General features: G+C 50.3%; 1 protein-coding gene across 2 annotated transcripts in view; it reads left to right on the forward strand.

Annotated features, from left to right (window-relative positions):
- Window positions 1-237: 237 nt before the first annotated feature.
- Window positions 238-14,217, forward strand: part of NOL4 (nucleolar protein 4) — a 275,179-nt gene continuing 261,199 nt past the window's right edge. For both annotated transcript variants that reach the window (XM_074985807.1, XM_074985808.1), the window contains exon 1: window positions 238-568. In XM_074985807.1, the coding sequence (XP_074841908.1) occupies window positions 302-568 (267 nt within the window). In that variant the 5' untranslated portion in view covers window positions 238-301. The remainder of the gene's footprint in view (window positions 569-14,217) is intronic.

Below are 14,217 nucleotides of genomic sequence, written 5' to 3' on the forward strand. Positions count from 1 at the left end.
ATAAGAGACGCCTCCCCCAGACCCATTTGCCTTCTGTGGTCCGGCACAGTTCAATGAATCAGACCATTGCTCCACTATTGCATTGATCGCAGCTCCCCTTCCCCCCCACCACACACACACAATAACACACACACGCGCACACACAATCCGCTGGGCTCAGCTCGCGCCGGGACCCGCTCTCGCTCCAGCCTGGCGGGGGCTGCCTTTTGCATGAGCACTCGGCGAACAGGTGCAAAGTACGCGGAGCAGAGCCCGGCCCGGCCCGCGGTGCAGCGCGGCGGGCGCGCCTCGCAGGGCGACCATGGAGAGCGGCGACCGGGACATGTACCGCCAGTTCCAGGACTGGTGCCTCCGCACTTACGGGGACTCGGGCAAAACCAAGACGGTGACCCGTAAGAAATACGAGCGCATCGTGCAGCTGCTGAGCGGCTCGGAGCCCAGCTCCACGGATAACGCCAAATTCAAATTCTGGGTCAAGTCCAAAGGCTTCCAGCTCGGCGACTCGGACGAGCTCCTCGGGGCTGGCGGCGGGGGCAGGCAAGTGCTCTACGTGCCCGTCAAAACCACGGTGAGTGGGGAAGGGGCCCCCGCTCCCCGCCGGCCGGCGCGGCCTCCAGCGGGGGAGAGGGCCGGGGGGGACCCCTCGGCGGCCCTGCGGAGGGAGAGCGAGCCGGGGCCGGGGCTGGAGCTGGAGCTGGGGCTGGGGCGGGCCATTGTCCCGGCGCCTGGCCGGGCGGTGCGCGGCGCGTGCCCTGCCATTGCAGACAGGCCACACGAGCCCGAGCTGCAGAGAGCGCGCGGTGGCCTGGCGGGCGGCGCGCCAAGCGTGGCGCGGGGCGTTTATCGGGGGGCTTCCCCAGAACGGGGGGGGAGGGGGTATTGTTCCACCGCAGCCCCCGAGCCGCGGCGCAGCAGGGACGCGCCTGGCTGGCTCGGGAGCGTGGCGTTTGGGTACGGAGGCGAGGAGAGGATGAGCAACAAAGAGAGGGGAGAGGTGGCCATATGACCGCCCGGGCGAGGCGGCTTCTCCTTCGGGGCTCGCTCCAGTCGCACGGCTCTAAAGCTTAAAGTCGATTGATGCCATCCAGGAGCGGCGCGGGCCTCCCCAGGCTCGGACTCGGCAGCGCGAACAGCGGCGGAGCTGCTAGGCTTGGGGATGGCAGCAGCTACAGCCTCTCCTATTTAAGAAGATGGGAAGGATTGGCCACAAGTAGGTTTGCATATGGAACTCCTTGATTGGTCATTTCCCACCTCTGAACGACTTCCCAGAATCCAGGCTCGTCATTTGGGGATCTAAAGAGGGCAACGCGGGCCATATTGATTTCTGCTTTGACCTTTTGGTTTGATACATGGTTTCTTTTGCCAAGAAATCTCATTGTGATCTAAGAAAAACGCTCCTGGATGGCATAATGTGGGAGGCTTCTTGAAAAGTATAGTAGGTTAATTAAAACGTGTTTCTGGGAAAAAATCTGGAAATCCCTTGCAAGTATCTTCTTCAAAGTATTACTAAATCAAGGCAGTTAGGAGGCTAGTTTGTATTTCTCCTCTTTCTAATCATCAGATTAACTGTTGTCAGGATGAATAGATGTGGACTTCATGTTGTAAAGGAGTTAAAAGGCAAGGGATAGAGAACGTTCTGGGCAATCTTTGTGTTCCCTTCCTTCCACTTCTAGTCACAAAAGGTTCTAGGTATGCCTATAGGTCCAGGCTTTACAGGAGAACGGTGTGTTACTTTTCTAAAGTTAAGCATCAGATTATTAATATTTGATCCTGACATTTTATGTGCATGAAATATATTTTGAGATGGATGTTGAATATCAAGCATAAAACAAAGGAAAGGTGATCTCAAACAGATTATGCTTCTGGGTTGATTTATTCTTCCACTAATTGGAACAGTGGTTTTAAGTGTCTTAATGAAAGATCTTCCATGTCTTACGAGTTTACTTTTCCCCACAAGTTCAGAACTGCATGCTAATTCTTTATTTTGGGATAAAATTTAACTAATGAACACTATGGATAAAAAAGACCAACTTTATTTTTTGGAGATTTACTAAGGGGTAGAGCTATTCTGGGCCTTTCAAAAACAACCCTTCTTTATGTTACCAACTTGTACATTTGTCTGGCATCTTTACTAGGCCAGGAAGAGTTGGATTTCTTCCCTGTGTTTTGTTGTTGTTGTTGTTGTTGATTTTTTTTAAGCCTCAGGTCCCCAGGTCTAGAACATTTCTTGATGTGTTCAGAGATTTTACATAAATATTGGTGTAAATTGTAGTCTTGCTTCTGCTTGCATTTGGAATCCTCTGAATATTTGTCTCTCTCTCCCTCCCCCCCTCTTCCTCCCTCCCTCTCTCAATATATGGATAAATATTATAACAATCAACCAGGTACCATAACAAAAGCAGGACAAAAGAGCTACCATGATACACCCATAAAAATCAAAGCATTTCTGCATTACATTGAATTATTAAACACAAAATATTAAGTAACAGATCCTGAAGTCTTTGCTCAGGGGAAAGGTCCACTAACTTCCATTTGCCCAAGTGTTTGTTTTCCAAAATCTTTTTTACAGTATAAACAAGAAAAGAGTATACACAGCATTGAGGAATGACTTACGAATTGCTAAAAACAAATGTCACCCCCACAGTTAACACATTCAACCAACTTCATGCTCCAGTCACAAAGTGAAGTAGGATTGTGTAAGCAGATCTGTAATGTGACATCTATTTGTTTGATATGGTATTACATGCCAAAGTGTACCAAATGCTCTATGCACCAACAGAAATTGTGTTACACATTATGGGTGAAATCTTAATTCTATGAAAGCTAATTACAAAGCTCCCATTGAATTAAATAATGCTGTGATTTCATTCTATAACTCAAAATTATGTTTTGTATAGGAATAATCTGATGTTTTCAGGTGGCATCCTTACAAGTTACTCTTGTGGAGTTCTCAAACCCCACCCTTGCATTCACTGCGTGAAATCCACATTAAGGCTATGTCTACATGGGAAGCCTCTGTTGACAAAAGTCACTGTCAGAAGGGATTTCCCAGAAAAACTTTTGTCGACAGATTGAGTCTGTACCTAAAAGCATATCAAAAGAGCAATCCGCTGTGTTGACCGAGAGCAGCCAGACAACCTGGCCCTCTCTCAACAGAATGGCTGACCAGAAGCTCTGCAAGCAGGGTGACCCAGTGAATTGGAAGCCCTGTCTGTTGACAAAAGGTCCATGGAACATCTACGTGGCTGCTTTGTTGACAGAACACTGTTGAAAGAAGCATTGTACCGGAACAGGGAGAGGCATAATGCTGCCAGCGGATGTGCCGGGTTTTGTCCACAAAGCACATTTTGCATGTAGATGCTCCACTGTTTTTCCAAAAAAACAAAGCCCAGTTTTGCTGGGAAAAGCATCTCATGTAGAAGTAGCCTAAGAGTATGTCTACACAGCAGAGTTATTTCAAAATAACTTCGCTAGTGTCTAATTCGAAGTAGGGACCGTTCAGAGAGGAGATAGAGCCTATTTTGAAATAAGCCATAGTGTGTCCAATGGCTCTAATCTGAAATAGGCTCTATTGTGTGTGATGCTGTATTCTGAAATAGCTAAGTGCTATTTTGAAATGCAATTTGTGTGTAGCAGCGTTATTTCAAAACAAATTATTCTGGAATAACTCTTTCAGAATAGTTTATTTCAGAATAATGCTGCTGTGTAGACATGCCTTAACTATTAAAATGTTGATTTATTTCTGATAATTCAAAATCATCCTTATTGTTTAGTTTCTCCTGACACCATTTTTGTCATAGTCTTTTCACAGAAGTGTGACCTCCTCCTGCTCCCAAAAACAGCTAGAAATGGTATCAAAGCCTAAAAGAGTAAAAACTTTCTCCATCACTTGACCTCCCTATAGGTAAAAGTAATTTCAACATACATCTAATCATCAATGGTAATTCTGGCCAGCACAAGCGCCCTCTCTGCATTAATAAGATAAATGAAATTACAATTTCAACTTCTGAGTCATAAGCTGGTCAAAAATAAGCAAATAGTGTTCAACTACATTGTTAGGAATTATTCTTTCCTTGAAGCTCTAAGGTTTGCTGCTCAGCTTTGCTGTCAGCCATAGAGATTTGCTCCTGATGGTGCTGTAATCCACTGCTGCTGGTAATTAGACATCATTACTGTTGCTTTAAAGGGAAAGAGAGAAGGGGAGAGGACAGACTGGGGCTAATTAACTACTTGATTCTAATGAAAGAAAGAGAGACTGATAGGAACTGGGAGGTTGCATCGGAACAGACCAGATATACAATACAAACTTAATTGGAGCAAGGGTATCTTGTAGGCTTAAGGTAGCTAAGGCTCAGCCTTCTTTTTGTATTTTATGGGCAGCAGTGTGTTAGGTTTTGTTCCTTGTTTCCCATTGCTTGTTTGGTGAGCATCCCAAAATTACAAGCCTGTTTTAAACATCAACTTAAATAGGCATGCAAGTGGGCTATTTAGATAGTTACACACAGACTTCTTCTATTTTACTGGCCTGGGCTCCTCAGGAGCAACAGGAACAAATCGGTCTCTGAATGTTCACATCCCTCTGTGGTCTAGGAGATGTACTCTTGGTCACCAGGCAACAACATCCTGCAAACCAGCCATTTTAGGTCCAGAGTGGGACAACACATAGTGAAGTATTTGAATACACACTGCAGTGAATATCCACCTTCTGCTACTTTTCACATTGTTACATTTTTGTCATATGTTCTTTTTTCATTAAGCCCAAGCTGCATTTCAAAAAAGTGCTAAATTGAGAAATATGCTACATGTCTGACAATCATTAGCACAGTCTTTTAATGATTGGCACCACAATCACTTAAGAATGTATAGAACCAATATTACTAGTGTAATATCTTCTTAAACTGTGTAAATGACTGTTATGATTGGTTTGCTTTCTCTGTCTAGCCACTTTGCTGAATTTCCTGACTGATTGTAAATGGTAGAACAAAATTAAAATATATAATAGTAATTAATAGTAATAAATTATCAGTACTATTTTGCTTGGCTAGTATTATTCCTGGCTAAAATGTGATTCCTAAAATCTTCCTAGATTTAGAAATTGCTCAAAAATAGGGTAAGACATAATGGGCCAATGAATACAATCAGATGTTAAGTAGAACTCCACACTTAAAAAAGAAATTCTGTCTAGGAACTGATTATAAGATATGCCCCAAAGTACAGAATGTACTTTGTACAGAAATCTACAGGAGTAGGAGCTGAAGGGCCAGATCCAATACTAGTGTAAATCTGGAGTAACTGCACTGACCGTAATAGATTTACTGTTGAATAACTGACATCACAGTCCAGCATTGACCCATGTATTTTATAATTTTTCCACTTGGGAATATAAAACCAACATTTATTCAGAAACAAAAATATGTTAACTTTCATTGGATCCTTAGCTCTTGACCCTCCAAGATGATATATCTTAGTGGAACACTGGAGCTCCAAACAGGCTAAGTGGCTGCATTAATGGATTTGTTTACAAGCTTGGGGGCTTAAAAATGAATGATTACGGTTCAGTAGACCAGTTTGTATCTCCATACATCTCTTCATGGGGCCGTTTCCTGACTGTATAATTTGAAGGGTGCAGTTGTAAAAATAAGTACTAACATACAAGAAATACATCAAAGAAAAATATTATATATGTTAAAAGAGAGTGGCATTGTCATCATGGGTTTTCAGTGTTTTTCCCTTGTGGGACACGTCACAGCAATGTGAAAGTGTGCAGGGCCATTTCATTACTTTTCTCCTTATTTTTGTAGCAGTTAGTATTAAAAGGGAACAAGAGAGTTTGGAAAATATGTGTTGGTAGCTGTATGCCTGAACTATCAAAATGTAACAGATATAAGTGACACATAAAAGTGAAACAATGGAATTAAGAGGGTGATGTTGAAAGTTGTCTGTAGTTTATCCCAGAGTACACATGCACAGTAGTTCATAGTCCTACTAAACACTTCCACTTTTCTCAAAAGCTTCACTCAGCCCCTCATATCCTGAAATATTCTGCTTCTTTGTGATCTCCTCACAATCACATCTTTGCTCAATTCTTCACCTTTCCATCTATATTCCCATTCTTCTTATCTACTACCTATAACTGCTGTCCAGCTTGCTTCCATTGGTCTCCCAATGGTCTCTGTGACTAAGGCTACGTCTACACGTGAAGCCTACATCGAAGTAGCCTATTTTGATGTGGCGACATCGAAATAGGCTATTTCGATGAATAGCATCTACACGTCCTCCAGGGCCGGCAACGTCGATGTTCAACTTCGACGTTGCGCAGCCCAACATTGAAATAGGCGCAGCGAGGGAACGTCTACACGCCAAAGTAGCACACATCGAAACAGGGATGCCAGGCACAGCTGCCGACAGGGTCACCGGGCGGACTAGCGCTTCCGGGGCAACAGCTAGCCGCTCCCTTAAAGGGCCCCTCCCAGACACACGCAGCCTGCACAGCACGCAGTCTGAGGAGCCATAGGCACACAGACCCCGGGCGCCGCAGTCATGGACCCCCAGCAGCAGCAGCAGCAGCAGCAGCAGCTAGAGGTCCACCCAGCCCTCCCGGCAGGAGCAGGGCTTGCCCTGACCCATGCCATGTGGGAGGCAGCTGAGCACCTCCTTGCCCCAGGGGAGGAGATGCCCCCAGGGCAGCAGGGCTCAACCCCTACCCCTGCAGCACCCCGCTCCACCCCCCGCCTCACACGCCGGCAGCTGTGGAGCTACCCCACCAGCACCGACTGGTGGGAGCGGCTGGTGCTTGGGGAGTGGGACGACGACCACTGGCTCAGGAACTTCAGGATGACCCGGCAGACATTCCTGGAGCTGTGCCAGTGGCTCACCCCCGCACTCAGGCACCACGACACCGCCATGCGGCGTGCCCTCACAGTGCAGAAACGGGTCGGCATCGCTGTCTGGAAGCTGGCCACTCCGGACAGCTACCGATCCGTGGGACAGCAGTTTGGTGTCGGCAAGGCCACCGTCGGGGCTGTCTTCATGGAGGTAAGCGAACCCACGGGGGGGGGCCAGAGCAGGGCAGGGCAGGGCAGGGCAGGGGAGCCAGAGCAGGGGGGCCAGAGCAGGGCAGGGGGGCCAGAGCAGGGCAGGGCAGGGCAGGGCAGGGCCACGCACACCCTGCTCACCCCTCATTGGTGCTGTCCCATGTGCTTTCTCTGCAGGTTGTGCGTGCCATCAACGCCATGCTCCTGCACAGGCTCGTGAGGCTGGGGGACCCAGATGCCACCATCGCCGCCTTTGCCACCCTGGGCTTCCCCAACTGCTTCGGGGCTCTGGATGGGACTCACATGCCCATCCGCGCCCCGCATCACAGTGGCAGACGATACCTCAATCGAAAGGGCTACCATTCTGTCGTCCTGCAGGCCTTGGTGGACAGCCAGGGATGTTTCCAGGACATTTACGTGGGCTGGCCTGGCAGCACCCACGACGCCCAGGTTTTCCGGAACTCGGGCCTGTGCCGCCGGCTGGAGGCGGGGACCTACATCCCCCAGCGGGAGATCCCTCTGGGGGACACCACCATGCCCTTCTGCGTCATCGCAGATGCGGCCTACCCCCTCCGGCCGTGGCTCATGCACCCCTACGCGGGCCATCTCTCGGCTAGCCAGGAGCGCTTCAATGAGCGCCTGAACCGTGTGCGCCAGGTGGTGGAGCGCTCATTTGGCCGCCTGAAGGGACGCTGGAGATGTCTCCTGACCCGCCTGGATGCGGGCCCCAACAACATCCCCCAGATTGTGGGTGCCTGCTGCACCCTGCACAATTTGGTCGAGAGCAAGGGAGAGACCTTTCTGCAGGGCTGGGCCGCGGAGGCCGGCAGGGCACACGTCCAGCCACCTGCTGCCCCCAGTCGGCAGGTGGACCCCGAGGGGACCTGGGTCCGGGAGGCCCTGCGGGCCCACTTCGACGAACAGGCCGCGGGGTGAACTCTGCCCAGGCCCCCTACTGCCCGCCCCTTCCTCCCCCACACTCCTGCCCCAACGCCCACACCATGGAGCACCCCACCGCCCCCCCCCCCACTTGTCCTGGACAAATGACAGCACGCACTTGTGGCTGAACGTAAATTTTCTTTTTCCTTTCCAAACCTTTTTTTTTCTTTCAGAAAAAATTTGTTTTTTGATGTAAATAAATATATGTGAACCACAAACAGAAAACAACGAGGTACAAACGTTCAAGAAAAGCAATATGTACAAAAATAAAACAATCCAAAGAAACAACTGTCTGCCATAAATAATAAAAAGAAAACCAGGGAGGATAAAGGGGAGAACTATTTACATGGGGGGGACGGGGCAAACGGGGGGACCAAAAAAACAGGGTCCAACTATATACAAGGGGGGGGGCCACGTCCCAGGCCCCTCGCCCCTATAGCCCGGCACTGGGCGTGGCCGGCCGGGAGCCCCGCCGCGCTTGCAGCCTGGTTCGTGGCTGGGTGGGAGCGGGCTGGACCGGAAGGTATGGGGGCCGGCGAGTGTCAGGTGGCTCCAGGGGTCCCTCGGCGCTCCAGCCCTCGCGGGTGGGTGGCGGGGCGACGGCAGACGGGCCGGCGACGGGCGGAGCAGCTGGTGGTGGGGCTGCAGGAGCAGGCAGGGCGGGCGATGGTTCGGCCGGCGCGGCAGGGGGGGGCAGGTAGTCCACCAGGCGGTTGAAAGTCTCCATGTAGGCCCCCCATGCCTCTTGGCGCCAGGCCAGCGCCCGCTCCTGCAGCTGCAGGTGCTGCTCCGCGACCTCCAGCTGCCGACGGTGGATGGCCAGCAGCTGGGGGTCCGTCGCCGTCGGCGGTTGTAGGCGCGGGGTCCGCCGTCTAGCCCGCCGCGGGGCCGGTCGGTCCTCGGCCGAGGGGCTGCCCTGGAGCGATGGTCCCGGAGGGCTCTCCGGGACGACTGATGCCTCGCCGGCGCTCTCTTCCGGTCCTTCTGATGGTGCAGGTGCAGGACACAGGAGAGGAGGGGGGGAAGAAGAATGGAGACAGGCGTTAGTGTGGGCCCCGAGCCGTGGCCTTTGTCCCCCCAGCCCTGTGCTGCAGGTTCCCCATCCCCGTCCCCGGGAGATGCTGCTGTGATGGATGGGGTTCAGGGGTCCCCCTGCCCTGCACCCTGTCCCCTGGTGGGAGCGACTCTCACTTCACCCCGCAGGGTCTGAGAGCAGGAGAGGTTTCTTAGGCCACAGATGCCCAGTTTCTGCCAGGAGTGACAGCACCAGCTGTCGGAAGAGACAGTCCTTCCAACCCGTCGTGGGGAGAAGACCCCAAGGGGGGCCCCTCTGGGATGCAGCTTTCCCCCTCCTCAGGCTGGCTGCCTACCAGCTCTCCCTTCCCCTAGCCTCTACCTGTGGCCCCCGCCCTTGCCCCCCAATTCCAAGCCAGCTCGGCTCCTCCCTCCTGTTTGTTCAGGGCAGAGGTGTCACCTGCCAGCTGTAGCGCCAGGATCCTCCTTTGGCCCTGGGAGCTATTCGGCTCTTGTTGCTCATATGTAGCGTGAGTCTCCCTTTGGCACTCCCCCCACTCCATCACATGCTGCTGCTGCGGGGTGTCCCACCCCCTCCTCCCAGGGGCCCCTCGAGGTTCCGCTCCTCCCTGGCCCGGGGATGGGGCATGGCACTGTCATGCGGGGTGGGGCGGGGGCAGAGGCTGATGGATGCAGTGCTGTGAGGGCCATGGCCCTGGTGTCCTTGGGGCCATGGCCATGTGAGCATGTGGGGGGCCCTGGACACATATCTCTTACCCCCGCCCCTCAAGCCCAGGGGTGTCCACCAGAGAGGGGTACCTACCTGTCGGTCCGCTCCCACGGTCCGGAGATCCCCAGGGGTCGGAGGCCCTGCTGCTGCTCCGGGATGGCAGGAGGAGGATCTGCAGGCTGGATTCTGCGGAGTAGGAGCCCCCCTCCTCCTCCTCCTCCTCCTCCTGCCGTGATATCCCGGGGGTGGCCTCCGGGGGGGGCCCCCGGGGTGCGGGGCTTGCCTCCGGGGTGGACTCCGTCTGCAGGGCCTGCTGGGGCTCATTGGCCAAGGTATCAAGGGTGGCCGGAGGGGAGGAGGTGTGCCAGGGGCCCAGGATGTCCCTGAGCTCCCTGTAAAAGGGGCAAGTGACGGGGGCGGCCCCAGATCGACTGGCCGCATCCCGGGCCCGGGAGTAACCCTGCCGCAGCTCCTTGACCTTACTCCTGACGTGGTCAGGAGTGCGGGCAGGGTGACCCCGGGCAGCCAGGCCGTCGGCCAGCCAAGCGAACGCATCCGCGTTCCGCCTCTTGCTCCCCATTACCTGGAGCACCTCCTCCTCGCTCCAGAGCCCCAGCAGGTCCCGCAGCTCGGCCTCCGTCCAGGAGGGGCCCCGCTGCCGCTTGCCAGCCTGGCTGCCCCTCTGGCTGGGCTGGCTGCCCTGGCTCCCCTTGGGGGGGGTCCCCTGGGGGCGCTGGGGGGGCTGCCGGGTGGCCATCGCAGGTCTGTGGGGCTGAGGGTGGTGCAGGCTCGCTGCGTGTGCAGGCTGCAGCCTGCACGTTGCCTCAGCTTCCTGCAGAGGCAGGGAGGGGGAGGGGACCTTTAAGGGGCCGCTCCACGCGGCCACCAGTGAGCTGAGGGGCTGCAGAGAGCGTCTCTCAACCCCCCAGCTGATGGCCGCCATGGAGGACCCAGCAATTTCGACGTTGCGGGACGCGGATCGTCTACACGGTCCCTACTTCGACGTTGAACGTCGAAGTAGGGCGCTATTCCGATCCCCTCATGAGGTTAGTGACTTCGACGTCTTGCTGCCTAATGTCGAAGTTAACTTCGAAATAGCGCCCGACGCATGTATCCGCGACGGGCGCTATTTCGAAGTTAGTGCCGCTACTTCGAAGTAGCGTGCACGTGTAGACACAGCTTAATTGTGTCAGAAAATGGACATATCTGATGGACCTAGGCTTTTCACGTGGTTATTTGTGATATAGCTCAATTAGGTTTTCACGAACAAAGAGAATAATCTGTTATTAAATTTAAAAGTTGAAAGTAAGATAGCCTTAAGATGATATCTCTGATATTTTGGAGTTTGTAGTAACTGTGTTTGTTTAGCTAGAATGACACAAAGAAGTGTAAGAGAAAACAGCAATTTTTTCAAAAAGAAATAATCTGTAAATGCTTCCTCTGTAAAATCAGAAACTATTTTAATATTACGTACAAAATACTGTTGTTCTTTGGATAGTGTGCTAAAGTTAGAAACCAAATTAAATCACTTGAGTGTGAAACAAGCATTTGTCTCCCTTATGTGTAACCTTATCTGAACAAAAGTTACTAGGACATCTCAATTTTGCATATATTTATTCATACAATGCAGTTTAATAGCCACCTAACTTACCAAAAAATGATCACCCCAATAAAGATTTCATGATATGCAATAGAGGTTTTGATCCCCACCTTTGTCCAGCAATGTCTCGTTGAAGCAATGTTCCAAATGTAAGTTTAATTTATATGAAATTTTGGAACTGTGCTTGGAATATTAGGGGGAAAGAGGACTAGATTCTTCCCTGGGCTTTGGGCAAAGCGCAGGAGGCAGCTGATGAGAGCTGGGCACAGCCAAAAGAAGAACTAGCCGGCAGAAAAGGCAGCACAAATATTGAACAGAAAATTGAGGCTGTACATTAGGAAACAGGAAATAAGGAAACATCAAAAGAAACACTGATTCCACAGCTCAGATTTATCTAGGTGGAGAGCCCCTGGGAGCAGAAACTCTTCAGGGAAATGCAGTGGCACAAGGCACCACAGAAACTTAATTCCTCAGTAGTTTGCATTGGCCAACTCAGCTCACAAAGTGGGCAGCACTGACTGAACAAGTGTGGCTGAAAGAAGTATGATTCTACATGTTTTCTAGGGAGCTGCCAGAAGCAAATGAAGCTGCCTCGGGCTGGTGAAGTCCCCAAAGGAGGAAAGCTGGCTAGTCTGGTAAATGAAGGTGCAGTTTGTTCAACTCTGCACTTGCAAGTGTGAACCTGATCTTTTTCACCTAAGACTTTTTTCCATATTTAAGTAGATGGGCATCAGCTAATCAATCACCACTTTTAAATAGGTATACTGAGTTAAAATATCCATATAGATAAGCGACATTTGCCACAATTAATGAATGTTGAGCATCCTTGTATATACAAGGGACTTTGTTAAAGGTTACCTTTTCTTTGTCTGATGAATGGAAACATCCTACCCATTCATTCAGCAAGAGTTTTATGGCTATTAGTATAGCATTCTCCACAAAAATACAAAGTTTTGTAAATTGAATTCCTTGACATTTGGAGATATATGTGTACAAGGACTAAAGATAGTCCCTTAAATTTAATGAAGGATTTGAACCACTAATTTATTCCTGTGAATACATATCAATTCAAGGAACTGTCTGTAAAGGACATTTTACTTAATAAATCTGTTCTATGGCAGAATTCACCTTAAGCAAATACTTTTTTTTCCCCCAGACAAAAATGTACAGTATGAACATTGGTATTTTGACAAATGATCTACTTGAAACTAGGCTTAAATTCATGCAACTATTTTCACCTGAAAAGTAAATAAGTTCTTCTAGGCAACAACAGGCCATATTTTTACCAATAAACTCACTGTGTCTGAAAGTTTTGTAAATTTGTAAACTCTTTGATTTAGCAGTGGACTATAGCTGTGTCTACACGTGCACGCTACTTCGAAGTAGCGGCACTAACTTCGAAATAGCGCCCGTCGCGGCTACACGCGTCGGGCGCTATTTCGAAGTTAACTTCGACGTTAGGCAGCGAGACGTCGAAGTCGCTAACCTCATGAGGGGATCGGAATAGCGCCCTACTTCGACGTTCAACGTCGAAGTAGGGACTGTGTAGACGATCTGCGTCCAGCAACGTCGAAATTGCTGGGTCCTCCATGGCGGCCATCAGCTGGGGGGTTGAGAGATGCTTTCTCTCCAGCCCCTGCGGGGCTCTATGGTCACCGTGGGCAGCAGCCCTTAGCCCAGGGCTTCTGGCTGCTGCTGCGGCAGCTGGGGATCCATGCTGCAGGCACAGGGTCTGCAACCAGTTGTCGGCTCTGTGTATCTTGTGTTGTTTAGTGCAACTGTGTCTGGGAGGGGCCCTTTAAGGGAGCGGCTTGCTGTTGAGTCCGCCCTGTGACCCTGTCTGCAGCTGTGCCTGGCACCCTTATTTCGATGTGTGCTACTTTGGCGTGTAGACGTACCCTCGCAGCGCCTATTTCGATGTGGTGCCGCGCAACGTCGAAGTTGAACGTCGACGTTGCCAGCCCTGGAGGATGTGTAGACGTTATTCATCGAAATAGACTATTTCGATGTTGCTACATCGAAATAAGCTATTTCGATGTTGGCTTCACGTGTAGACGTAGCCTATGAATGCTATTGTGCCTTGGCTTCATTCAGAAATATAAACCCAGATAGTGTGGCCACTTATACTTGAATCACTCTGATTGCAGACTGATGTGCAATTTCTAACATGGAGAAATATGTTTTGTGTTTTATCTCAATGGCGTCAGTTACACTACAGTGATCTGTTGTCAGAAGTCACTGTCAGAAGAGATTTCCCGACAAAACTTCTGTCGACAGAGTGGCAGGACTGCCCAGCCACTCTCTCAACAAAACAGGCACCCATAAGAACAGCAGACAGAGCTGCCCCTTGTCTTACACACCCTGTCTGTTGAGAGAAGGCCCCCCAGAACCTGTTATCAGAAAAGTTATCGGTGGGAGTGCTGACTTTGTCAACATTCTGTCAACAAAATGCATTTTGTGTTTAGATGTTCCAACCAGTTTTGATGGCAAAACTCACTGGTGTAGCTGTAGCCAATGTCCACTAGCCAAAAGCCTTGTCATAACATTACCTATGAAGTTGTGCAAGGCCTAAATTCAAGAGAGACACAATACTGTAGTAGTTAATACTAAATTCTGAGCTTTTTGTTGGATAAGGCAGTGATTTTAGTGGCATGTGCAAAATTAAAGTTTTAAAAGTGACTTACATTTTCTGAGCTGACAATTAAACAATTATTTAAATTCATTGAGTGCAGGAAGCCTATGATTGGGCCACTGGTTTTGCCAGGCAGCAGGGTAATTAAAGAGGATGAGAAGTTTCACTGAAAATGTATTATTTCCTTCCAAGGTTTCCCCACTGTGAATGACAAGGAAGTATGTAATCCTGGATTACACTTTCCAGGTAATGAAACTGAGGCCCTGAC

The sequence above is a fragment of the Carettochelys insculpta genome, chromosome 2 (assembly GCF_033958435.1).
Source record: "Carettochelys insculpta isolate YL-2023 chromosome 2, ASM3395843v1, whole genome shotgun sequence".
Taxonomy (NCBI): Eukaryota; Metazoa; Chordata; order Testudines; family Carettochelyidae; genus Carettochelys; species Carettochelys insculpta.